Source organism: Electrona antarctica, assembly GCF_951216825.1.
Source record: "Electrona antarctica genome assembly, chromosome: 11".
In the NCBI taxonomy this organism is placed as follows: Eukaryota; Metazoa; Chordata; class Actinopteri; order Myctophiformes; family Myctophidae; genus Electrona; species Electrona antarctica.
Window position 1 is genome coordinate 44,858,685 of NC_136792.1, and position 25,322 is coordinate 44,884,006.

The following is a 25,322-nucleotide window of genomic DNA, read 5'->3' on the forward strand; positions in this document are numbered from 1 at the left end:
CTTAATTTGTGTTTCTGACTTGTATTTGCATGCAGCAGACACATGGACTTAGTCCCAGTCATCCTCAGTGTTCTGGCAGGTGTTGCCAAGTTTCTTGCAACTGCACGCTTCAATGCACTCCATGTGTCCTTTCCTGCAGCCGCAGCGTTGACTGAGACACCCCTTTGTGCAACTGCATGACGTGATCTCCCTGCATGCTTTTGGCATTGGTGTCAGGGAAATCAGCCGTGGCACCAATTGACCATTCAGGACTCAGTTAAAGATCTATAAGGGTCCATTTGGTTACTCTCTATCATTTAGCTGGGGACCCCCTGGAACCCCCTCAAGGACCACTGGTTGAAAACTATCGCTAAAGTGTATCCTGGAGTACTAGAATAGGCTGAGACCAAGTCTCACACAGGAAGAGGTTGAGTTAATTGTTTTTTAATGCAGCATCAAAAAATGTGTCTGACAGAGTGGTAACCAATTCGGTCCCCCCCCCCCCCCCCCCCCTCTGTATAGAAATTAAATTTGGCCTTTTGGCAGTCGAGTAACTAGTAGAACATGGTTAATACCCGAAGGTCATGAATGTATCTTAAATCTTATAAAATTAATTTAAGCTCATTGAAGCTAATTTAAGTATATTAGCATGTGTTTGCCACTAGCTATGAGTTCGGTAGTGTCATATCCCTAATATGTACGTATGGCATGGTGTAGTACAGTTTTATTTATTTCAGTGTTTGGGTTTTGCACCCCAGCCTACTGACTGATATGCTGAGCTGTGTATCAGGCGGTTATTCTCTTGAAACCACATGGTTTCATGGAAATCATAAACCTACATTTATTATCTCTTTACACAACTAACAGTAATAAAACAGGGGAGTAGGCTAAATTATGCCACTCAGTCACTCACGAGGTTAACGTTATGCGTGTGTGTGTGTGTGTGTGTGTGTGTGTGTGTGTGTGTGTGTCTGGGCCGGTTCTAAGGGGGGGCAAGGGTGGGCATAGCCCACCCAAACGTGCGTCCTGCCCATCCAATCAAAGGTTATGGAGTGTGTGTGTGTATATATGTATATTTATATATGGCCAAACTACTGTAATGAAGTAATTGTTAATTTTACTAACTGTCCTACGTCAAACTGTGAGTATCAGTGCATGGTCAAAGGACGGCAGTGAAGCAAGACTTTTATTGCAGTGAATGGAATTAAGTTGGCACGGACGATCATCTTTTAGGTAACTATGTTGCAATACAAAACAATATAAAAGCATAATTATGAAATGGACACTGTACTTTAATCATCTGCAATAAAAGTCCTTTGACTGCTGATATTCACCGCTTGACGTAGAGTCTACGTCAAACGGTGAATATCAGCAGTCAAAGGACTTTTATTGGTTTTTTATTGACTGTCTACGTTGTAGACAGTCAATAAAAAAAACAATTCAACTTTATTAGCAGACGCAGGTCCATAGGGATACATACACGGGGTGAACATACAAGAGATGATACAGGATACAACAGCAATAAAAAATTAAAAATCATAAAAGAATGTAAAACAAATACATAACTTGCATAACTTAACCCACAGGCAGAACATACAGGCGTTTTAGGCAGTGTACCCTTAACCTTGATGTATAACGTGAACAGCTCACTGAGGGGCTTGAAAGCGCTACAATGATACTGTTTGTTGACACATCCAGCCTTTTCATAAACTTAAACATTGGATTTCTTAGAAGTGCTTTAAAAGTCCTCACTCCAGCAGTGATCTGGTACCACTGCCCCCTCTGGGTTGTTTAAGGAGTATTCTCATGGCATCATTATATGCAACTTGCAACCTGTGCATGCTAGACTTTTTATAACATGACCACAGGTGTGCAGTATAAAGCGGTGTGCAATATGCCTTGAACAGAACTTTCGGGCAATAGTGTTTGCTTGAGCATACAACTTCTGACATTGTCTGTATATATCATCATCATCAGTCATTTGATCCGAACAATTACTTGTTCCATAATACATTTGTTTTGGCCTCGCATTAACTTTATGCACCTCACTGAGGCGCTGGACAGACTCACAATTCAATTCATACACAGTATATTCTTTCCTCAAGAAATTGCAAGTGAATGGCTGGAAAATGGAAATGAAGAGTTTACATAGTACACAGAGTACATGCATACACTTTCCTTAATGATTATATCTGGTTTCAGTATTTATTTATGATATATTTTCTCTATTATTAAGGTTGTTTTTGCAGTCAGTTTGGGTATTGGGGGTGGGGAGGGGGTCCCGAGACATGGTCAAAGCATTTCCGGGGGTCCCCAGCCAAAAACGTTGAGAACCCCTGTGTTAGCCAGTAAGGTCGTCCTTATTCTTATCCTGTTTTATTTCTTCTTATCAGCAGGTGTGTGTGTCACCTGCTTTCAACCACAGCCAAAAAGGAGGAAGCTCAAAGTCTAGACATTAAAGTGGATGACAGTGAATTACACCTTTAATGAGCCTAACGATATGCTGTTGGAGGACAAGCATAAAAAGTTTTTTTTGTACAGTACTGACTACAGTATGTGGACCATGGTGACATTGATAAATTCTTGATAAAATAGCTTCTAATATATTATTTAGGCCCCAAAATCTATACATCTCAGTCACACTATTAAGGCAACCGACCAGTTCCACGCGCTGCACAAGGTGCCCTTTTTCACTTGAGCACCTGCCCCTAAATGTCTGTGCACGCCACTGCATCCAGTCCTAGTATTTCAGAAATAACAGAACTCACATCCAGTCCTAGTATTTCAGAAATAACAGACCTCACTCCAACCAGGCTTGGTTATCTGAACTGACTTGTATATTACACATGGAGAAAATGTGTTATGTTATGATGGATAATTCAAGCAAGTTCCATGCGATTTGGCAGCAATTCTTAGAACACATTGCTCAAATGTCTCACTGATCCCACTTAGCATTTAGTCTGCATGCAACATCTGTGTGTCCTCCACTTTCCATATGATATATTCTAGTCTCTAGCAGTGTAACTCATTGATTTGAAATCATGCCCTGTTCTCTCTTTTTTTTTCTTTTTTTTCTCTCTTTTTCTTGTCAATTCTTTTTTTTGCAAAACCTTAATACAAATATTAAATGCATAAATAACAGACCTGCCGTAATCCACCAGGTTTGGACATGACCAAAACATATGAGTCCAATCTGTTGATGCTGATGGTATATTCTCCATAGTCTCGCTGTACTATAGGGCAGTGGTATTCAACCTTTTTCATGTCAAGGCCCATTATTTTTTCGGCAATTGAGCCACCACAATTTGATGAGATTGAGCCTCTCCGAACCAAAATGTAAGATTTTGTCCACAATTCCATGCTGTATTTGATGTTGGTACCATTAGGAGAGAACAGGAAAGACAATTCTTCTACATTCTCTAATTGTGTAGACTTCTTTTAAATGTAGTAATGCAGATGTTTAACAATAATGTAACTCTTGAGAGCACGTGTGTGTGTGTGTGTGTGTGTGTGTGTGTGTGTGTGTGTGTGTGTGTGTGTGTGTGTGTGTGTGTGTGTGTGTGTGTGTGTGTGTGTGTGTGTGTGTGTGTGTGTGTGTTTCTATACCTTTTTTGGTCAAAAAGATGCTATGTAATATATTTCAGCACAGTGGTGGCCGCCATCTGTAAATGGTCAATTTTGAGGGCTTAGCATCCATTTTTGAGTTATACATACAGCAGATTTGGATTCAGCAGCCCTTAATACCCCTAGAAAACATGTATGTAATAAATTAACACGATTTGCCTTCAGCACTTTAAATAAGCACATTTTCTGAAATCAAGCCTAGTCTACAGGCTGTTGGCCCCTGCGTGCCATTTGACACTGTGTCACAACACGGGAACATGACATCTCCCGAGTCCTAACCTTCGGTGATTGGAGGCTGAGGGGCCTTGACAATGACACGTGTCGTGAGCAGCGAGTAAGTACCCCAGGCTGTCAGTTTGGCTAAATTCACACTTTATGTGGATGCCATGGATGGCAGTTTAAAGTAGCTATTTATGTAGAACATGCCTCCAGGGATGCATGCATCCATTTTCAAAAATGATTAACAAAGGCTATTACGGAGGATTTTTCTATTATTGGTTGCCAGTGCCCGCAAGACTGGGAACTACATCAAGATGGTGTATATTGGCCTATAATATTCTAGCCACGGCTGTGCCGTGGTTTCCAGGCCATGACATTTTATAGTTTCTCACAGTAAAAATGTTGCTGGGCTAATATAATGACCACCCTTCCCCTTGCCTCGCAAAGTTTTATTATGGCTTGACGTGACGTGATATCATCCCGAAACAATGACATAAACGTTAACCTCTGCCATGCCATGGCTGTGCAGCTGTGCTGTGTGTTATAGGAGAACATGATATCCCAAATAGTACTTTCCCTAGTATTAGCCAGTGAGTGCGCTTTTGATGAAGTGATGGATGACATGGAACCAAAAGCCAAGTGCTTTTGTCATTGACTGAAACAGCTAATGACAATGGACCACATCCTTTGTCCTCCTCTGTAACTGGGCAACCACATTGTCCCCCCCACTCCCCCCATCCATCTCTCTTTCCTCCTTCCCTTCTTCATTCTCTTTCTGTGCTGGGGTTTGGATGTATGGGCGAGGAGTGGGCGTCAGCCAGCCGATGGGTGACGGCGATGGAGCGGGAGGAGTTCCGACTAGTTCCGACGTGGGGGAATCCATCCAACCAACCACGAAATAGTGTGTGTGTGTGTGTTGTGTGTGAGAGACAGAGAGAGAGAGAGGCGGAGAGAAAGAGAGAGCGATAGGGAGACGGGGGGTAGCAGGAAGATTCGGGAGTGAGACGGAGTACTAGGGACGGAGTTTTAGTTGGTAACTAGCGGGGTTTCGGGGCTCCCCCTCCCCGTCCGAGAGAGATGCCGCTCTCACCGAGGAAATCTATCAAGGAGCAGGCGTTCATGTCTCTGGCCGCGTCCCCAGCGTGCGTCTCGTAAGTGATATTTATAGCCATTTGTAGCCTAATTCTTTGGATTATTTGGATTTCTGCATGCCATCATTCTGGATTTGTTTCAAACGCGGTTTAGATTCGATACTCTCTGACTGACTAGGATAGAGATGCTTGTTCTGTCCAGTGCCAATGGATTACAGCGGTCATGGTCGCAGCCACATCAATTCATCCATATGTATGTTGTTGTTTGAGAGAAGTTGCTGTTTGCTGTAGATTTACATTGTTTGAAATGTTTTGGAGAGCATGCATGCATGCAGGCGCAATGTTTTTTTTCCTTCGTGAAATTAGACTAGGGTATCTCTCTCTCTACAGACTAAATTACAGAATGCTGCGCAACCTAATATGTTACATGATGACCATTAGTTTGTGCACAAACCATGCTCAAGTTGAATTACTTCAGAGTCAGACCAATGTAGTTCCAATGAGCGCAAGTTGCCACCTTTGAAACAGTCAAGTAGTGTATCTATTAGACTATTATTCTAATCGGGTGTTGACGTTAACCGTTGACACTAAACAACGATTTAACTGCAAAACTATTGCTAATTTAAAAGCCAGTAAAATCGGAGATAGAGACGACTTAAACGGTCAAATAGAGATATATTTTATTTTTAATAACATTCATGGCGACTGGCGAGGTCAAGTATAGGCAGTCGCCTAACAAATCAGAGACAGCTGAAGGGAGACGTGCATGTTAAGGCATTTCATTAATTTATCTTACATTATTAATGAATTGTTCTTTACTGGAACGCCAGAGAATTTGTTTAAAATGACATTGTAGTCTACCAGTCCAGTAGACTACAATGTACTACTCTGTACAATGTAATCCATGTATCATTGCATGTGGAGTTAATTTGCATTGCATTTGATTTGCATATCTATAGATATAGCCTGGCCATAGTGAAGGTGCATAGTGAAAGGAGAGCGGGGAGAATTTTTTGATACCAGCCACATTTTTAATATAGGCTTTAGGCTACACTGCTGGCCACACATATTTCACTATTATATTAGGTCATTTATGTTTGAATACATGCAGGCAACTATAAACGTCACAATGTCAGTCCAAGAACAAAACTTGTTTACAAACACATGGATGCTCTCCTGGTCGACGTGTACAGTGTGTACAGTGTTGAATTGCATGTAGTGGAGATGGCCTCTTTTCTCTTCTAATGGATTATAATGGATCGGAAACAAAGGGATTTCCCCTGATAGGATACCTTAGACACTGCCTGAATCACACACCACAGCTAATCATCGGCATGGCTTGCGTGGTATTTGAAACCTCTGTGCATAGAAAATGCACTCTCTCAGAGTAGACTGGCTGTATTATATGTACTGTACAAGCAAATGGTGCATTATTTGTTGCCTAACCCATGTTGCGTGTGATGAACATACTTTCTTTCTGAAAAGTGCTGCCTGCCAAGTACTTTTTTTTTATGATGGTCAGATGGGACTTATCTCAACCTACTTGACCTTGCACACTCCTCGACAATGACACGCGGCTGCCGTAAACACAGCGCTGCTGTGTAAACAAATCCTCCAGGTTTCCATGTCACGGTCTGTGATAGCGTATCACCTTTTGACTGACTGACTGAAGCTTCCAGTCAGTATAGTGTTTCTGATTTGGTGTCGTTTTTCACAGGAGTGATTTAAGGCAGACTGACACCTAGACAATCAGGCAGGTTGTGTGAGCGGAGCTGGGAAGGGGAACATGTTGCTACACATGTGTTCTGTTATGTTCTCCTGGTGAAACTCCCCACTGTCAGGTGAAAAGGAGTGACTGCCAATGTCACGTGTATCAGAGGACACATGTGGTTGTCTACACACCAGTGGTTCCCAAACTGAGGGTCCCCAAATGATGTTGGGGACAAATTATGTTGGTCTCCACATGATTAGCTCAATGTGCAACATTGTTTTCTCACTCAACAGTAAACTAACCGACGTACAGTATAAGTGTATGCTTGATGTTTCTTCCAGTTTAGGAGGAGTTTTTCGTTACCACTGTCACAAAATTGCTTGCTCAGGGTGGGATCTCTGTCTGGTCTCTGCTCTACATGTAAAGTGTCTTGAGACCGAATAACAGGGTATCTGCAGTTTCTGCACATTTCTAAAATGACAATTTAAGGACTTTTAAGATATTTTTAACCAAATTGTCAAATATTGCGTAAGAAAGAGGCAAACAAAGAGGGAACGGTGGCACAGTCGGTAGGCTAGAAGGTCCTGGGTTCGATTCCGGCTCGGGACGCTGTGGGTGCTGGCGGCGTGTCCTCTCCTCCGCGTCATCAGTGCCCATACCCGAGGCGGGGTTGGCGAAAGGGCCTTTCTGTGTGGAGTTTGCATGTTCTCCCCGTGTCCCCTAGGGTAGGTACCCTCACAAAAAACATGCAGTAATCCTGGTCTCTAAACTGCCTCCCCCTGGCCAGCCGGGGTGCCTGATGGAGGGGAAAGGAACTGGTTGGAATAACGTGTTCCTTTCACGCGCTACGTCCAACCAGGGAAACTCCCTCCTGTCAGGTGTAAAGGAGCGACTTGGACACTCATGCATGAAGGAAGCATGAGTTCAAGTCCGGTGCTCTCCCCAGGTTGGCGGAGGGTGTGTAGAGCCCAGGATCCCATTAGATAATTGACACGTACAAAATCGTGGGGAAGAAAAGAAAGAAAAAGAGGCAAACATTGTGAAAATGTTGGAGATCCATACCCCAGACGGCTATGCAATACCCGTTGTACCCGTGTCAGAGTACCCATTCCACCCATCTGTCTGTGTCCTTTTTATGGCCATAATTATATGGAGTTTCTGTATTTGTCTGTCTGTGTCCCTTTATTCCTATATATGGAGTCTTGTGTCAGGTATGCCCAAATATAAGTGTTGTGATCTAAAGAACAAGCCAGCTCCATACATGGAGATACAGGGGTGATCAGGTCCAGAGCCTTTTGTGGCGGTCCTGGACAACCGTGGGTCACACCGGGGACACCGGGCAATGCACTCCCTGCGGTGGTGTGGAACGTGTGTGTCGAATTTGAAGTCGGTGGGTCGAACGGTTCTCGAGTTACGTGGATTACAGACGTACAGTCGTGTACAAACACACACACACACACACACACACACACACACACACACACACACACACACACACACACACACACACAGTGCATGTATAGATTGATGACTTCAATACTACAAAATAAAGGTTTATGCTAAATGGGCTGACTGACATGGCTGAATAAGGTAATTTTACACCAATTTTACAACTATACTGGCAAAATAAAAAGAGAGAAAATTGAGTGTATGTAATAACAATTATATTGCCTGCTCAAAGTCCCAATGGTCTTACTGTAAGTAAGTGAACAACATTTTACAGACGGATCATAAAACAGAGATTGTCGATAATTCTTCAAGTTCATTGGGGTTGTGTGAGCTGCAGAAATAGCTATCTTGGGCAAAATGACAGGCCACAATGAGCTGACATTGAATAAGCTGTTGTAGGTGCAATACATGTAGCATGGCAGTTCTCAGCGTCCATATCAATGTCCAATTGTTGAAAGTTAATTACTTTAGATAATACTTTATGCCCAGCGATATCAGCATCCAGAGAGAGATTGTCTAGAGGGCTTTGAAACGACCCCAGCCCAGAGTACAGTATGTGTGCCCCAAGCCACTGCTGAGAATTCACTAAAGGCAAGGGGGGAGTCTGGAATTCTTCAAAAGACCAAGTTCTTACTGGTAGCTGCTCCTTAACTTTTGTTCCCAGGGCAAAGGTTCACGTGTTTATGCACAGGTTTGCATGAAGGATGGACAGAATATTGTACATTAACTTGGGAGGGAGGCTCAGGCCGTAGTGCAGATGTCTCAATAAAGCCGGGGGAAACGTGACTGTGGCATATTGTTCATACCACACTTACATACATACATTCCTTATGCCACATGTTTGCTGAGAAGAATTTATTTTGACCCTCGCTCTGAGTTGGTCCCAAACAAACCCTGACGGGGGTTCTGCCCTTCACATATTTTCTCTACAGTACCTTTTAGAATGAGTCTTTTCTATTTCAAAAGTGCAGTTTGCATTTCTGAGTTAACACAACCCAGATGATGAGTAATCTCTCCTGCTCAGGAATGTTCTGAGTGTGTCTGGCCAGGAGGAGGGATGGGATGTCGACCTGCTTCTTCTGATCTTAGAGAACCATGTGCGTGTCTCGATCACAGCAGTGGTATTTCTATGATGTATAACTGCTGTTGTTGTTGTCTCCTTATTGGACTTTTCATGTTTCTTTGTGACTTTATGTTTCTTTATGACCTGTTTCTTTATTTCCTTATGACTCTACGCCAGTGTTTTTCAACCAGTTGTCCGGGGACCACCAGTGGTCCTTGAGGGGGTTCCCAGTGGTCCGGGGATCACCAGTGGTCCTTGAGGGGGTTCCCAGTGGTCCCCAGCTGAGCTAAATGATGGAAAGTTGGTAACCTAATAGGCCCTTATAGATCTTTAACTCTTGAGAGTGTGAAATTAAACATTTTACTCAGTGGTAAATTATGTTAAGTCTACACAATTAGAGAATGTAGAAGAATTGTTATTTTGACCAATGTTACTTGTTATCTCTGTGACAAAAGTTGTTCTGCTTTATTTTCTGTACATGTTATTTATTTTCAAAAAGAGCTATGTAACATGTGGGTGGTGAGAGTCTTATTCTTTCTTATTCATATATGAAAGGTAACGGGTCTGGTACAAGGGTGATTGACAGGTGTCAGTGACTGATTGATGCCACCACCCAAGTTTACTAAGGGAGGAAGTGACACACGGGAGGAATCTCTCAAACAAACAGGGTGTAGGCCTACACGGAGGAGAAGAGGAGCTATAGGAGCTTATTATTTGTTTAATTCGGAGCGCAGTTGCGTTCCGCTGACTTTGGGGCGGGAGAGGGGTTTGAATGTTATTGTAACTAGAAAGGTCGCAATTTTAAAAAATTGCAAAGTGTGGTTGCCGCAGTGGCTTACATATGCCCCTCCCACTGATATTGCCAGCCAATTACAATGTCACGTCACCCCTGCGATCATGCGTGGGGGATTTATCCCCCAAAAATCATGTTTTTGCGACATTTCTCGCATTTGCGGCGCCCCCTATGGATGAAAATAGAATTGCTTTTGGTACTTGGTTGATTGAACCACCCGCGACATGTGATTCAAATTTGGGATGGATTGGACATTTCGTTCGTGATTTATGGCATTTTTTGTGATATAGGCCCCTCCTACTAACTTCGGACGACGATTACGGCCGAACGATACGCACTACCAAAATTCTGCAGTTGGTGTTTTAATCGGATGGGTCCCGAGATCATGTGTGCCGATTTTTGTGAGATTTGGACAACATATGTAGGAGGAGGAGCCAAAAGTGTGTTTTGGAGAAAATTCAAAATGGCGGAAAATCTATCATGACGCAAATGGGCGTGGCCTATATGGGGAGATGCGTCATGACCCAAGGAAGTCAGGGGAAAAAGAATTTTGATTTTACGACCAACGGTGCAAGAGTTATAAGCCAAAACGTAAAGTGGGCTGTTATAGCGCCACCATGAGGCCGACCGATAACATTATAAGTTAATTAATTTTAGTAATTATTATGAACCTACCCTCCAAGTTTTGTAACTATAGTGCTTACAGTCTCTGAGGAAAAAATACTTGAATGTGATTTTTCGCACTTTCCCATTCATGTCAATGGGGAAATTTAAATCACTAATAAATTCATATCAATTAAACAATACAACATTTCTCTTAACAAAATACAAGCTATCGATTCCCGAGGAAGCCGGTCAATTTGAGATATGGCTCAAGTGCGTACAGTCAAAACTGTGGGAGGAGTAGTAGTTTGAAATTTAGGGTTACTATAGAAAGAATAATAAAGTGTTACGATTACAATAGTCTGGTTGCCCTGTTAGGGCAACCACACTAATTATTGACTTTTGGTTTAAGTTTGTTCTCTTGTTTGTTTATTTTATTTAGTAGGGAAAGAGACAGGGAGAGACGTCATTGTGAAGTGTACGGTTTACCTGTGATCTCAATTACAATATTTGAGCATCTCTACATAAAGTGTTCAGAGAAAAACCCCACGATCCTGCTGATTTATTCCTTAGTTAATAATTTGCCTTGCTGTGAAGAGGGCGATTGTTACATCTCTTCTAATGGTACCACTACCAACATCAATATAGCATGGAATTGTGGACAAAATATTATCCAACGACAACAAAATATTCTTTAGTTTTAGGTCTGAGAGGCTATGGGCAGTATTATGTGTGTCTTAAGTACCAGGTCTTATGACTTAACTTAAGACCTGGAGGCGTGGTCAATGCTGTTTGGCCACTCAGAATAGCCAAATGGCATTGATCACGCCTCCAGGTCTTAAGTTAAGTAATAAGACCTGGTACTTAAGACACGCATAATACTGCCCTAAATGTCGTCAAATGGTGGAATGTGAGCTACGGAGCTCACATTCCGAATAAATAATGGTCCTTGATATGAAAATGGTTGAAAACCACTGCTCTGTGGCGCTACCTGCAAAAAGCTTGTACAAAATGGAACATAATTTCACCCGCTCGACTTAAACCTGTAACAGGGTTCCCACCGTCATTCCTGGAAATATTTTGAAAAACAAACATTATCCAGTCCTGGAAAATGTTAGAATGTATCAAATGTCCTGGAAAAATAGTTGGCTATGCATTGTTTCTGGCTATTGATTTTGTTAAAAAATAACTTTCTAAAACATGTAGGCCTATAACAGACAAAATATGAAACATAAGTCGTTATTTGCCAAATGGGCAGTGTGATTGCAGCCTAATGTTTTCCAGTAAGTGGCAAAAATAACAGATCTACAAGCTCACAACGTGCTGCAGCGTGATCCTATGCCCTAGGACAGGTGCAGCGTAGCAAATACTTGCACAACATTTTGAATAGAATGATAGCATTCTATATTCTATGCTTTACTTGAATCTGGAAATTGAATCTGGACATGTTTTGGAAGTTCATTGGTAAACATTTGTGGGAACCCTGCTGTACACTTGTGGCAACGAAAACCAGATGCCCTTTTTGGGGTGCTATGTATACATTATTTATGGGTTTACTCTTTTGTAGGAAGCCTCTGAAATAGAAGGGGAAACGGAGGGTTACTTACGGTAAAACAAGTTACCTATACAAGATAACACTGTATGTGTTATCTTGTATAGGTAACTTGTTGCAAACAAGAACAAGAACAAGATTTTTGTTTATGCTTGTGTAAAAGTAAACTGGTAGTTTGCTACGTAAGTAAAAAAGTAAATATGATTGAAAAATATCATGAATCAAAATGTATGAACGATTTTAGGACTATTCAAAAACGTTAAAAAAATAGCCGATCTACCAGCTCACAAAACTTGTAGTTTGTAGATTTGCTATATAAGATTTTTAATGTTTGAACATTTTCGCATATGACATGCCCAAAATAGAGACGCCACAAAACGTCAAATAATGGCAGATATATTGAGCAGACTGATATCGGGCTAAATTAACTGACGTGATCTTATTGACACAGATTCTGTGTATTTTCTTTGCTTTTTGCTTTTTTTTGTTTTGTTTGACTTTGAATAGACCTGAAAACATTTAGATCAAATCTAAAAATATGAATGCATTTAAATGAGTGGTTCTCAAGGGACACAGATTAAGTACTGCTATTTTTATTCTGTACCACTACATGAACTGTAATCCCTTCTTCTTTCATTTTTTTTTCTTCATTTTTTTTAAAAGATATTTTTGGGCCTTTTGGCCTTTATTGATGGAGGAAGTGGAGATAGACAGGAAACGAGGGGAGAGAGGCGGGGAGCGACATCATACAGCAAAGTTCGCCAGGACCGGGACTCGAACCCGCAATGCGCTTGTCAAGCTGCATTAGGAGCCTATTTGCCTGGACCGTTGGACCACCCCAGGCCTTTTTCACGGCATCATCGGACCCTGATTACATGGCTGTAAACTGACACTCTGGACGCCCAGGGTCAGAGTTGAACTCACACTCTGTAGCCCCAGGGTCAGAGTTGAAAACAATTCTTAATCACTGTTTTGTGGGTCGCAGACACATTTTTATGGGTCCATTTATTCTTTTGTTTCCTACATTTTGTTTTTAATTATTATTACTTGCGCAAGCAGAGCGCGCAAGTACTGCGTTCGGCTGGGTATGTATGTCGGTGTTAGAGAGGGACCACCATGTATGTCGGAGTAAGAATGGTGGTCCCTTATTGGCCGGTGGACGTAACCAAGGTACGTTTCAAAGTTGGTATAAGGTCAATAGCGGGTCTAAAGGATTTAGAACAGCAGTTGTAATAGACATTACAGTTAGTAGTAGTACTTAGCAGTACAAGTAGGTCATGTATGGCCTACTTGTGTGCAAGGCGCAAGTTGTCACCTCGACAGAGTGCATTTCTAGTTTCAAAACGTTTTCACAGAACATTCCCCTAAAAAATATTTTTTTCAGTAATTTCATGAAAACAATCAAAGAAAAATCAAAGAATTCTATAAATTAAAAAGCAAATGTTTAAAAAGTAGTGAAAATAGCCGATCTACAAGCTCGCAACGCGGCGCGAAGCGTCGCGTTGTGCGCTTGCAGATCTGCCATTTTCACCAGTTTGAGTTCCCTTGCAAATGTCTAAATCTCTCTTTGGGGTCTCGACCCGAAACGTTTGTGAACCACTGTGGTATAAATCACAGCAAAACGTTGAAACTGACGCTCAAAAAAAGGCGTCACCTACAGTATACAGTAAATCACTCAAACAGGCAAAGCACGCCCCACAGACACATTCAGACATTGTTGGTTACGTTGCTCGGCACGAGTTGTTTACATGTGTTTATATGTGAACGCTGTTTGTCTTCGTCTCTGTGCGACTGTAACGGGAATCATCTGTCTGCCATGCACGACCAGGATTTACACATCTCCGCTAAATGTGGAGGAGGAGGAGGTCTGGGTCAGGGCTGCTGCTGTCTTAAACAGGGTGTGTGATGGCTCTCTCTCTCTCTCCGTCTCTCTCTTTCTCGTCTCTTTCTTTCTCCATGTGGTTGTGATAACGGACCTGCCACATAGTCTTTAAGCCAGTGTCTCTGCATTTCCATTGAGACTGTGGCTGCGGCCTTGGCGCCGAGCGCCACCGCTTTCAGAGAGCGTCGAAACCCCGGGGGCCATGACGACTCCGCTAGTGGCTCCGCCCCTTCCTCTTCAGCTCCTTGTTGAAAGATGTAGGAATGAGTTGGCCTTGACTGGCCCCCATTCGAGGTACTGCAACTCTGATTTCCATTCATTTGCATTTATTCTGGCATTAATGGCCTCAGTGAAACGGGCTCCTCAATTACTAAGTCTGTGCAGAGTGTATTTGTGTGGAACTCGATAGCTTTTTGTGGTTTTTCAGGCTGTGGGTTTGGAACATGTGAGTAGCTTTTGGAAATGGAACAAAGAGGTGTGTGCGCATGCGGGGAGCTTTGTCAGAGTCGTGTGTGTCTGTGTGTGTGTGCGTGCGCATGTGTGTGTGTGTGTGTAGAGCATTTACCCACAGCTGTTAAGTGCTTCCAGGACTCTGTGGCACACAAAAAATGAAAAGGTGCACACCCACATACTACGTTATCCACAACCTTGGCAGAGAACTGCCAGTATCGGTCCAACAACTGCCCATGAACCTATCCTGAGAGAGAGAGAGAGAGCTAGGACGCTATTCAGAGAAAGTAAGGGAGAGCGAGAAAATGAACAATGAATCAGCGTGTCTTGGTCTGCTGAGCATGTGTGTGCTCAGGAGAAGGTCACAGAGAGGCAAGTAGATTGTTTGCTGGCAAGCAGTTGTGAATAGACAATGTGGTTGTCGGGTATACTGTAGCTGTGGGTTGGACAGTGAGTGAGTCCAGTAAAATGGAAACTTCATTACAGACTAGATATCTGGTTCCCCCGTGACTTAGACCTGGAATAAAGCTCGGAGTGTAGAAGGTTAGGCTGTGCAGTCTCTCTGCGAGTTTCACCATCTCACACTCCCTCACACTGGTAATTTCTTGGCTCTAAACCAGGGGTTCCGGCCTGGGCCATGGCTCAGCGGTCCAGGCACCTTGGCTGGTAATCCAGTCGTCTGGCAGTGTGCCGCGGGTTCGACTCCCGATCCCGACGGCCTTTACTGCATGTCTTCTTCATGACATCTCTCTCCCTATTTCCTGTCCCTCCATAAAATATATAAAATAAAAGGTGAAAGCCACAAAAAAACCATTTAAACCAGGGGTTCCCAAACTGTGGTGTGCCCCTTGTGGTGCGCGAACGCCCTCTAGGGGGTGCGTGACATGAAAAGGGTAATGGCGGTTTTATGGTACAATTTAACACAAACTGCAAAATCCCGTAAAACACTGTTGTAAGGAGGTGTATAAAGACGCTGTGGGAGTATACAGCAGCTGCATGTCTGCCAGAATCATATTAAAAATGAAATAATTTTCAGCCAAATACAACAAGACTGAGCGTTTGAGGTGCGTCAGCTACAGTAGGTCAGGAGGTAACAGCTGGGGCTGCTCTAAACCATTGTTTCCCGAACATTTCAGGCTGAGACCCAAAAGAGAGATTTGATGTTTGCCCGGGACCCAAACTAGTGAAAATAGCAGATCTACAAGCGCACAATGTGTTGCTTCGTGCCGCGTTGTGAGCTTGTAGATCGGCTATTTTCACTACTTCTTAACCCATTTTGGACTGAGGCCCATTCTAAAAACGCCTTCTAAATCCTGACCTAAGTTTTCTGAAAAACTTCAAATATTTATATAGCAGCATCAAAAAAATAAATTTTTTGAATAATGTACATACGTACTGTACAGAACCCCAAGAGGGGTTCCCATCCAGAAGGGTTAGTTAGAACACCAAAAGGGGTTCCCGCCCAGAATTAGTTTGGAATTTTTTAGATTTTATTTTATTTCTAAATAAAGTTACTGAAAAACTATATACTGTATATGTATGCTTGTATTTATGTATGCATACATTTATAAAATTTGCATGCAAATATAATGCATGCATATAATCCATGCATACAAGGGAAACAGTGCTCTAGTCTAGACTGACTTTCTTTAATTTTTTTAAGTGGTATTGTGTTGATCTCAACGCATATGTTAAGGCGAGACAGACAGATGGGAACAGTCCCTCGACACGTTTATTTAAGTCCCAGCTGAGCTAATTAGTTGAAAGGAAGACTGAGCTCCCTCGTTCACTCCCTGACCTCCATTGTTTGAGACTGAGGCAACGGCGTAACGTGGCAAACTGCTCTCTCTCTCTCTCTCTCTCTCTATGTGTCAAATGCAAGTAGGTCTCTCGCTCTCTGTCAAATGCAAGTAGGTCTAACTGTTGTGCACAATTGTGCATATTCTTTCACTGTAGCAAACCATACTGATGTTTCAGGTGCTTATTAAAGGCCTATTCATACTCCAGTGTTAGGTGAAAAGGTGACCACCGAAACGGTGGTTAGTAAAAACAAGAGAGATGTGTTTGGGGTGAGAGGTGACTCTCTTACCATCGTGGCGTGACGTCATGTTGTAGTTTTCGGTGGTCACCTTATCACCTAAAGCTGGAGTATGAATAGGTCTTTAGTCAGATAAGTTTGAAAAACATGAAATGAAAAACGTACAATACTCATTTTAGTGACCAGACCAACCTCCATGTCTACAGGCTGTGCTGTAGACCAGTGGTTCCCAAAGTGGGGTCCGGGGACCCCCAGGGGTCCTTGAGGGAGTTCCAGGGGGTACCCGGCTAAATTATTGTTTGGAACCAAATGGACCCTTATGGGTCTGTAACTCTGAGAGTCTACAAATGGAACCAAATGGACCCGTTGGGGTCCATTTGGTTCCATTTGTACACTCTCAGAGTTAGATTAACATTGATTTTACAATATAAATTGGGGTCCTAGAGATAGAAATGCCATTAAATGGGGGTCCGTAGCCTAATGCATGTCAAACTGGGGGTCTTTGAAATTAAACTGGTTGAGTATCGCTGCTGGAGCCGTCAAAATCTTCTCTTATGGGGGGTCCCTGGCATGTCTTTTCAAATGGGGGTCCGTGGGATAATTTGGGGGTCCTTCACATGAAAAAGTTTGGGAACCACTGCTGTAGACAGCACCACTGTTTGGATTTCCTTTACCTCTCACGGAGAACATGCAAAGAAGACTAGATTAAATTCAGTCATAATTGTGCTGCTGTGTATCTCTGCATTCAACAGCATCACTTTTGGCCTTCATGTACCCTCAGTAGACGCTACATGGCCGCTAGCTAAGTAGCTGTGTTTGTGTGTGTGTAATCATCCAGCCCTTCTGGTGAACTCTGGTGATGAGTAATATTACACTTGTTAATGCATGACGTACCAAATCAACCACACAAAGTACTGCTGAAGCTTATTTTTAGCGCATTTCTGCCTCATCACAGTGTATGTAGTTTAGAGTCGTTTTGTGGAGCAAGCCATTGTTCATGTTTTCCTTTTTCCCTGCCCTAAATGTATGGTATGCACACCTAACGGAGCACTGTAGATTATGAACTACTTAACACGCATTAACACAAAATCAGACTCAACATTAGCCCTGCTGTTCCTATTTTGGGCATGTCGAGACTCATTATAGGCAATTCAATTACGAAAATACCAGATCTACAGGTTCACAACCTGTCACAACGTGGAATAGTGGCAGCAGTTTGTTTATGTGACAGACTTGGTGTGGTTGTGGCTTTTACTGTAAATTATTGAGTCGCTTCAGTTGTGCTCCTGCTGTGCTGTGTGTGTGTGTCGTACAGTTGCTGCACACAGAATCATCATATTCAAACAACGATACAGGACAAAGCTATTTCAGTTCAAAGACTAGGTATGACAGCTGCCAATGCCATGCAGAAACGCAACAGGATTAAAAATACATTGCCGAGTGTTTAAGGACGACTTCACCACTTTCAACCCATCTTCATATAATTGGGCCTCACTAATGTTCATGATAAAATAGCATTTCTTTCTATGCAAGCCTGTAAAAATAACCTTTTTTTTAAGTGTGGCACTATTAACCACACCCTACAATAAGACAACAGACCACCACTGGTAGAAAAAAAGAAAATGCTTTATAAATGAAAATGATATAAGCAATCAGAATCGTATATTATGTCATGATTGTCATCTTGCTGAACTGATTCATTTGGAGATACATTCTTCGTCCAAATGAATGGCCTTTTGTGTTCTTTGCATTTTTGCAGACAGTAATTTGGTCTCACCCTAGCAAACCTATGGAGCTTTGCATCATTCATAAAACAATTTGTGTCACAATGAAATCAAGTCACGCTGTGACGCCTGTGAGGCATTTTATTTCAGAGTCAAACTGAGCAGATTAGCATTTCTATAAATAACACCCTACTACTACATTGTTTTTCATTTGCTGTGCCTTGTGTGCCCCCTGCAGGCGGTTGAAGGGAGTGCTGTGCAGTCACCTGCGCTCTCTGTGGACGATGCTCATGGTGCTCACGGTGGTGTGCGTGGCCATTCAGATCATTGGAGTGGTGAAACAGTCCAGGTAACTAACCAATCAGATCATTGGAGCTGTGAAACAGTCCAGGTAACTAACCAATCAGATCATTGGAGCGGTGAAACAGTCCAGGTAACTAACCAATCAGATAATTGGAGTGGTGAAACAGTCCAGGTAACTAACCAATCAGATAATTGGAGTGGTGAAACAGTCCAGGTAACTAACCAATCAGATCATTGGAGCGGTGAAACAGTCCAGGTAACTAACCAATCAGATCATTGGAGTGGTGAAACAGTCCAGGTAACTAACCAATCAGAATACTGACAAATTATTGATTTCGGCTGTTACAATTCCAAACATGCAAACATGACCCACTTTACTTACTCCAGTCTACATGTGTGTAGCTTAATGACTAAATGGTATTGTGTTTTTGTATGTCAAATGTATTTGTATTTAGTTAACATAACTATAACTAATTGCATTTGAAATGATATATAAAGGTTACTTTTCAGTATTCCAATTCAAAAAATAACATGTGTGTTATTGCTTGCGTGCGTGCGTGCGTGCGTGCACACTTTTATATTCTCTGAACACTCAACAGTCTTAAATGAAGCCAACTATTTTAGAAACTGTGTAGAGTCAGATTGAGAGTGTACTCATCCTTACATCATGGTCTGGCAACCTCATTAGTAAACTAAAGTAGCAAGCTTGTCAGAATTGTCCTAATCATTCTTGTTATGTTCTTGATCTTTTTATATGTGTTTCTCTCATTTTCTTTTATGTTTAATTTTATACTTTTGTGTACTGTTGTTTTATGTATGGATATTTTTCCACCTTGTGTGGCGAATAAAGTTGTATCATATTATATTATATTATATCGTGACGTATGCTCTCTGTTGCGTAGCTACTCCTATGCAGTGGTTCTCTATCTTCAGTGGTCTATTACGGTGGTTTTCAGGCCTTTTCATATCCGGTCCATTATTCATTCGGCATTTGAGCCACGGACCACCAACCATTTGATGAGATTTAGGGCTCCATTTTCGTCACTGCTAAACCCCATATCCCTAAACTTCTTTGACTTTTTTTACTATTTTGAAAAACATTTTTGAATATTTCAACTAGCCAATCTACATTGACATGTTGTGAGCTTGTGGACTGGCCATTTTAACTATTCAAAGTTATTTGCAAAATAGTAAAAAAAGGCAAAGAAGTTTAGGGATAAGGGGTTTAGCGGTGACGAAAATGGAGCCCATTGCCTCCCAGACCCAAAACGTAGAATATTTTGAAAATGTTGTTATTTTGTTCCATGCTGTATTGATGTTGGTATAAGAGAGACAACAGGCAAAGGTGTTGATCAAAATAACAATTCTTCTACATTCTACAATTTACACTCAATATTTAAACATCTATATGGGTCAATTTGGTTACCAACTCTCCATCATTTAGCTGGGGACCACCTGGAACCCAGTCAGGGACCACTGGTGGTCCCCGGACCACTGGTTGAGAACCGTGCTCCTTTTAACGGAAATGTAAACATAAGCTTTGCCAAGCAAATCTGACGACATTATATATTATTTTATCAAAGGTGTGCATGTACAACAGTCTCTGTTGGTAATTACTTTAGTTTAAATCATCACAACGCATGAATCTTTGACTATATTCATTTTTCGCTGTCTTCTTCAAGGAATGACAAACTGATATCTTCTTCAAGGAATGGCAAACTGATAAATGATAGACTCCTGAACTTGAAGCTCACCGCTGGCATCCATCGCCCACTGCCTACTTCCCACTTGCATACAGACTGGGAGCCTGCTTACCAAGAGGAACTGAAGTCTGTAGGATCATTGGAGAGAGGCATCCCAAGGACGGAAGAACGCACCAAGGAGGATGAGGTGCAGCTTGTGGTGGTCGAGAGGCTCGACGAGGTGATCGATGGATATCCAAAGTCTTCGAATGATGTCCTATCGCGGCATGACGATGAATCCCAAAGCAAGGTCGTAGATCCTCCGACGGAAGCAAGTAAACTTGGAGCTGGAAATGTGGTCCCATCTGTAGACGCGCCACGTGGAGACAAGTTGGACACGGGACTCAAAGGTTCAGCAGCTCTCGGCCACGAGTGGATGAAGTTCCACAAAACGGGGAAGGTAGCAGCTGAGGAGCCGAAGAGTTTTTTAAGCAAGCTCTCTGGTCCGAGCTCCTCCAGCGCCCACCTCGGTGGCCCAGTCCTCGACCACAGGCTCGGTACGGTCGCACCCGTGAACCCGAGCACGTGTCAGCCAAAGAACCACCTCGTGTTCCTCAAGACGCACAAGACGGCCAGCAGCACCATCCTCAACATCCTGTATCGCTACGGCGACAGCAACAACCTAAACTTTGCCCTGCCGCTGAACAAGCACAGCCAGCTGTTCTACCCGTACTACTTTGCCTCCCACTTCGTGGAGGGCTCCCGCAACAGGAGTGTGAGGGAGTTCAACATCATGTGCAACCACATGCGCTTCAGGAAGCCTGAGGTGAGCGCAATTACAAACAATTGATCCATTTATTTTTCTAGTGTTACTGATTTAAAATACTGTATGTATGTAGATGGGGTACTACACCCATTTCTTAGGATTACACTGTACGCAGCTTAAGGGTCTTTTCAGACGGGGAGCATGTGACCTCATGAGAGGTGCGACTTGCGTAGCGTAAAGCTGGAAATAAAGTGGATTGGATTGAAAGCTCAACACAATCCAGGTCTAGTCAGGCACGAAACGAGCATGTGTGTGACAATTTTACAGGACCACGTGAGTCACCCTGCAACTTCTCCGTGCGTACAAAATAAACGCACGCCTCTCATTGAAAATTAATTACTAGGCACATCAGTCGCTGCCCGTCTGAAAAGGCCTTAACTCTTAACAATTAGTTACATCAGAAAATATTTTTTACCTTGAGAAAATCTCAGAGAAATGTTAGCCGTCATGAAAAATGATTGAGAATGAAACCACAAGTTGGTGTTAGCAGTGCATGTCATCCTCAGTGTTGCCAACTCTTGTGAGAAAAAATAGCCAACCCACCTCCAAAAACAAGCCCAAAACAAGCCAACTCTTGGCGAGAGAAATATGCCAAATCTTCCCTTGAAAAACAAGCCAAAACAAGCCCAATAATATTGCCATATAATACTAATCTAAATATTTGATGCATTTATGTCTATAATTATGAATGTTTTGGTCATTTATTATTCTATTCCACACATAGTTGAGACACCAGACCGATTCTGTCACTCAATGTGATTCATACTCCCCCCAAACCTATGGGTATTTATAGTATATACATCAAAGAAATGTTGGCTTGTTTGATATCCAAAACAAGCCACCGAATTTTTAAAACAAGCCCAAAAAACCACGACTCTGGGAAAAATAAAATGCAACTCCAGAAAAAAAAACAAGACAACTTTGGCGGGAAACAAGCAGACTTGGCAACCCTGGTCATCCTTCACCTTGTCATGTCTCCTCAGGTGGAAAAGGTGATGCCTCCAGACACCTTCTACTTTTCCATCCTGAGGCATCCGGTAGCCATGATGGAGTCGATCTACATCTACTACAAGAGCATCGCGGCCTTCGCCAAGACTCGCAGCTTGGACGACTTCCTCAGTAACGGCACGCACCACTTCAATACGTCCCAGGCCATTAATAACTACGCCCACAACCTCCTGGCTTTTGACTTCGGCTTCGACAACAACGCAACAGCGGACAGTCCCGACCTTGAGGAGAGAGCCAGCTCTGCCATCGCAGCTATCGAGCGGGATTTTAACCTCGTGTTGATTTCGGAATACTTTGACGAGTCCATGATCTTGTTGAGGCACGCTCTCTGCTGGTCTCTGGATGATGTCGTTTCCTTTAAGCTCAACAGTCGGAACGAGCGGACGCGTCGCACACTTTCACCAGAGACCGCGGACAAGATTATACGTTGGAACGCTTTAGACTGGAGGCTCTACGTGCACTTCAACACCACCTTCTGGCAAAGAGTGGACACTCTGCTGGGGCGAGAGCAGATGAGGAGGGAAGTAAGTCTTTTGCAAGAGCGACGGGAACAGCTAGCGAAAACCTGCCTCAAAGACGGCGCGGCGGTGGACCCTTCGAAGATAAAGGATGCCGGATTGAAGCCGTTCCAATACGGGCAGGCTGTCATTCAGGGCTATAACTTGAACCCGGGGCTGGACGGGCCCACTCTGACACAATGTCAGAACCTTATCACTCCGGAGCTGCAGTACACGGACGTTCTTTATACCAAGCAGTTCCCTGTGCTCGCAGCTCGTCTTAAACAAGAGGCAAAGAAAAAGGCTGCGTCAAAGAGGCTGTCTGTGTCTGGTAACGGAGTGGGCCAGGCATGGGTGTTTGTACGGGACGGGGAACCCCACCACAGGAGAACTGTATGGCACAAAGAGCTAAGTATCCCAAACCAGAAAAGCCTATTTATTGCGAATTCAAATAACAGAAATATGCCATGAGCGGTAGTGTCTGATGATTATTTATGGGACTGTTCAGATGTAATTTGGTCTCTCTGAGCATTTTTGGTTTAGTACTGGTTACTCAAGACACTGTTCATTGGTCTAAAATCTTTATTGCACAAGGGGTACTGGCTATTTAACTAGCTTGTCAAAGATTGATGAAGTGATGAACATATTTGTTATATCAACTTAAAAGTTGAATGAATGAATGAAATAAGACATGCTCAGTCTAAAAAAATAAGAAAAGAAAATCTTTAGTTTGGATTATTATAAGGTTGACGCGAGACCAAATGCTATTTATTTCTGATGACTTGAGGGTTTGTACAGTACAGAGTGAACGTCCATGTGTATTTCCCCTGCCTCCTCCGTCTTGCCTTCAAATACCTCAGTACTGTTTTCCCTCAGTGATGCTTTAACCCATTCAGGACTGACGTCGAAATTAAAAAAAATCATGACAATTTTCGGAAAGATTTGAGGCACATTTTAACGATTTTTCAAAAATAGCCACTCGGTGGCGCGCTATGAGCTTGTAGATCTGCTATTTTTCATTAGCTAGATTACAACATAATGTTTAAAACACCAAAAGGGGTTCCCGCCCAGAATGGGTTAAATGTGTTGTGGATTTATTTTCATATTCTTTAGAGCCAGCCCTGGGAGCAGTGCCGAAAACGTATGGTAACAAAAGGACAATATTTCAAGGTTTGTTCCTTATAAACTCATAGGAAAGAAATCACTTGAGACATCTCAAAGTCATGGAATCTCTGCACGTCGACGACTGGTGTTTATTGTTTTTTGTGAAGGTCATGTACTTAACATGGAATTAATTAGCGGATAAACGGATATCCTTTCTATTTTCAGAGAGAGATTATTATTTGGAAAATGTTCTAGTTCTTTTTTCTTTGCAATTTTCCTTTTGTACAATTTAATGTATGCTGTGTCCCAAGACTTTACTGCACTTTAGTTTTGCTGAAAACAAATGATTTGTGTATGATAATCGAGAGAGAGGAAATCTGATTTAGGGTGATTTTGATGATTTGTCTTTGTACTGCAAGAGATGACATGACATGTTTTTTTTGTTTTTGTTTTTTAGGATGCGAGGGTCCATGTCTATACTGTATATATGTGATTTTCATAATGTTCTCGTGAACACACTGTTGCCACTCTCAAACACACATTGGGATCTGAAATCATTAAAAGATTAATCCAACAATGGCCTAGGTTTTCATCTGACTTCTGAATATGAGCTTCTTTTTAAGTGGTGCAACCACAGCATGGTTGTTTTTCACCACCTGTGCGCAACCTAACACACACACAAACACACTCACATATTAACTGTATATATGGTGATTTTGGGTGTGCCAGTACAGTACAGTACAGTGGAGGGTACAGTAGAGGGACCCCCACACGATAACTTATTTCTCAACCGTTTCGGACACGGGGCGGCTCGCCGGAATCGGGCCGGTACCGGTGCAAGTTGGAAATCATGCCCCCACCCAGTTATGTCCGTGTCCCTTTTATCAGGCATGCCCACATGTGGAGTCTATGCAGAATGTCAGAACATTGTGAGGTCAGAACAGGCCAGCTCAATCTGTTTTTAAATCGGTGCTTCTCAAATCTACACTTCTGGATTTTGTCCTTACTGTCAAATCAAGCACCGGTACTACCCTGGGACAGCATATCTACCAACTAGTTGTAGCTTGAGTTGACCGGAAGGACTGGACGTTGGGTCTGGGCCCTCTGGGGACCGGGCCCCCAGCGGTCCTTGAAGGGGTTCCAGCTGGTCCCCAAGCACAATTAGTTAATTTAGCCGGTATAATCTGTAGCATCAAAATCACTTGAGCCCTGTATGCTCAGGCTATTTGTAAGTGGTCGATCTACAAGCTTGATGGTCTAAGATAAGATCTTTATTGTCACTGTATGAGACATAAAACGAAATTCCGTTTAGTGCAACCATAACATATAACAGTATCAACAGCGAGAACACAAAGGACAAAAGAAAAAAAAACCCTGATGGGGCAACTTCAAAGAATCCTGGAAAGATGTGACAATTTTGGAATATTCTTTAAACAAATCTTTGACCCTTTGAGAACCACTGAACCATGATGTGTGGTTCTTAGGAATGCAGTGATACAATTCGGCCACTAAGGGGAGCTGCAGCCTAGGATTCAGCAGCCTTGGATTACAGTTGCACCATCATGCAAAGCTGCACATCTGGGTTAGTAGTAGTACCCCCCCTTGTGTTAACAAGCCCTCATAACAGCGTTTTGTGCCTTGTGGAGTCTGGAGGCCCAGCATGCAAGCATGTGTTGACCCTCAAATTAGAGTGTGGTTCCCGCGCACCCCTTGTGGTGCGCGGG

At 42.7% G+C, this 25,322-nt stretch overlaps 1 protein-coding gene across 4 annotated transcripts; it reads left to right on the forward strand.

Annotated features, from left to right (window-relative positions):
• The first annotated feature begins 4,656 nt into the window (after positions 1-4,656).
• gal3st2 (galactose-3-O-sulfotransferase 2) lies at positions 4,657-24,167 on the forward strand. 4 transcript variants are annotated; one of them, XM_079514422.1, is made up of 5 exons: positions 4,704-4,725; positions 4,774-4,973; positions 18,417-18,527; positions 20,164-20,989; positions 21,973-24,167. In XM_079514422.1, the coding sequence occupies exons 2-5, from the start codon at positions 4,900-4,902 to the stop codon at positions 22,963-22,965; spliced, it is 2,004 nt and encodes a 667-aa protein (XP_079370548.1). In that variant the 5' UTR covers positions 4,704-4,725; positions 4,774-4,899; the 3' UTR covers positions 22,966-24,167. The 4 variants fall into 4 exon arrangements, with proteins under 4 accessions (XP_079370547.1, XP_079370549.1, XP_079370548.1 ...); XM_079514421.1 differs by having other exon boundaries at positions 4,657-4,973; XM_079514423.1 differs by having other exon boundaries at positions 4,657-4,973; positions 20,191-20,989.
• The last annotated feature ends 1,155 nt before the right edge of the window (positions 24,168-25,322 follow it).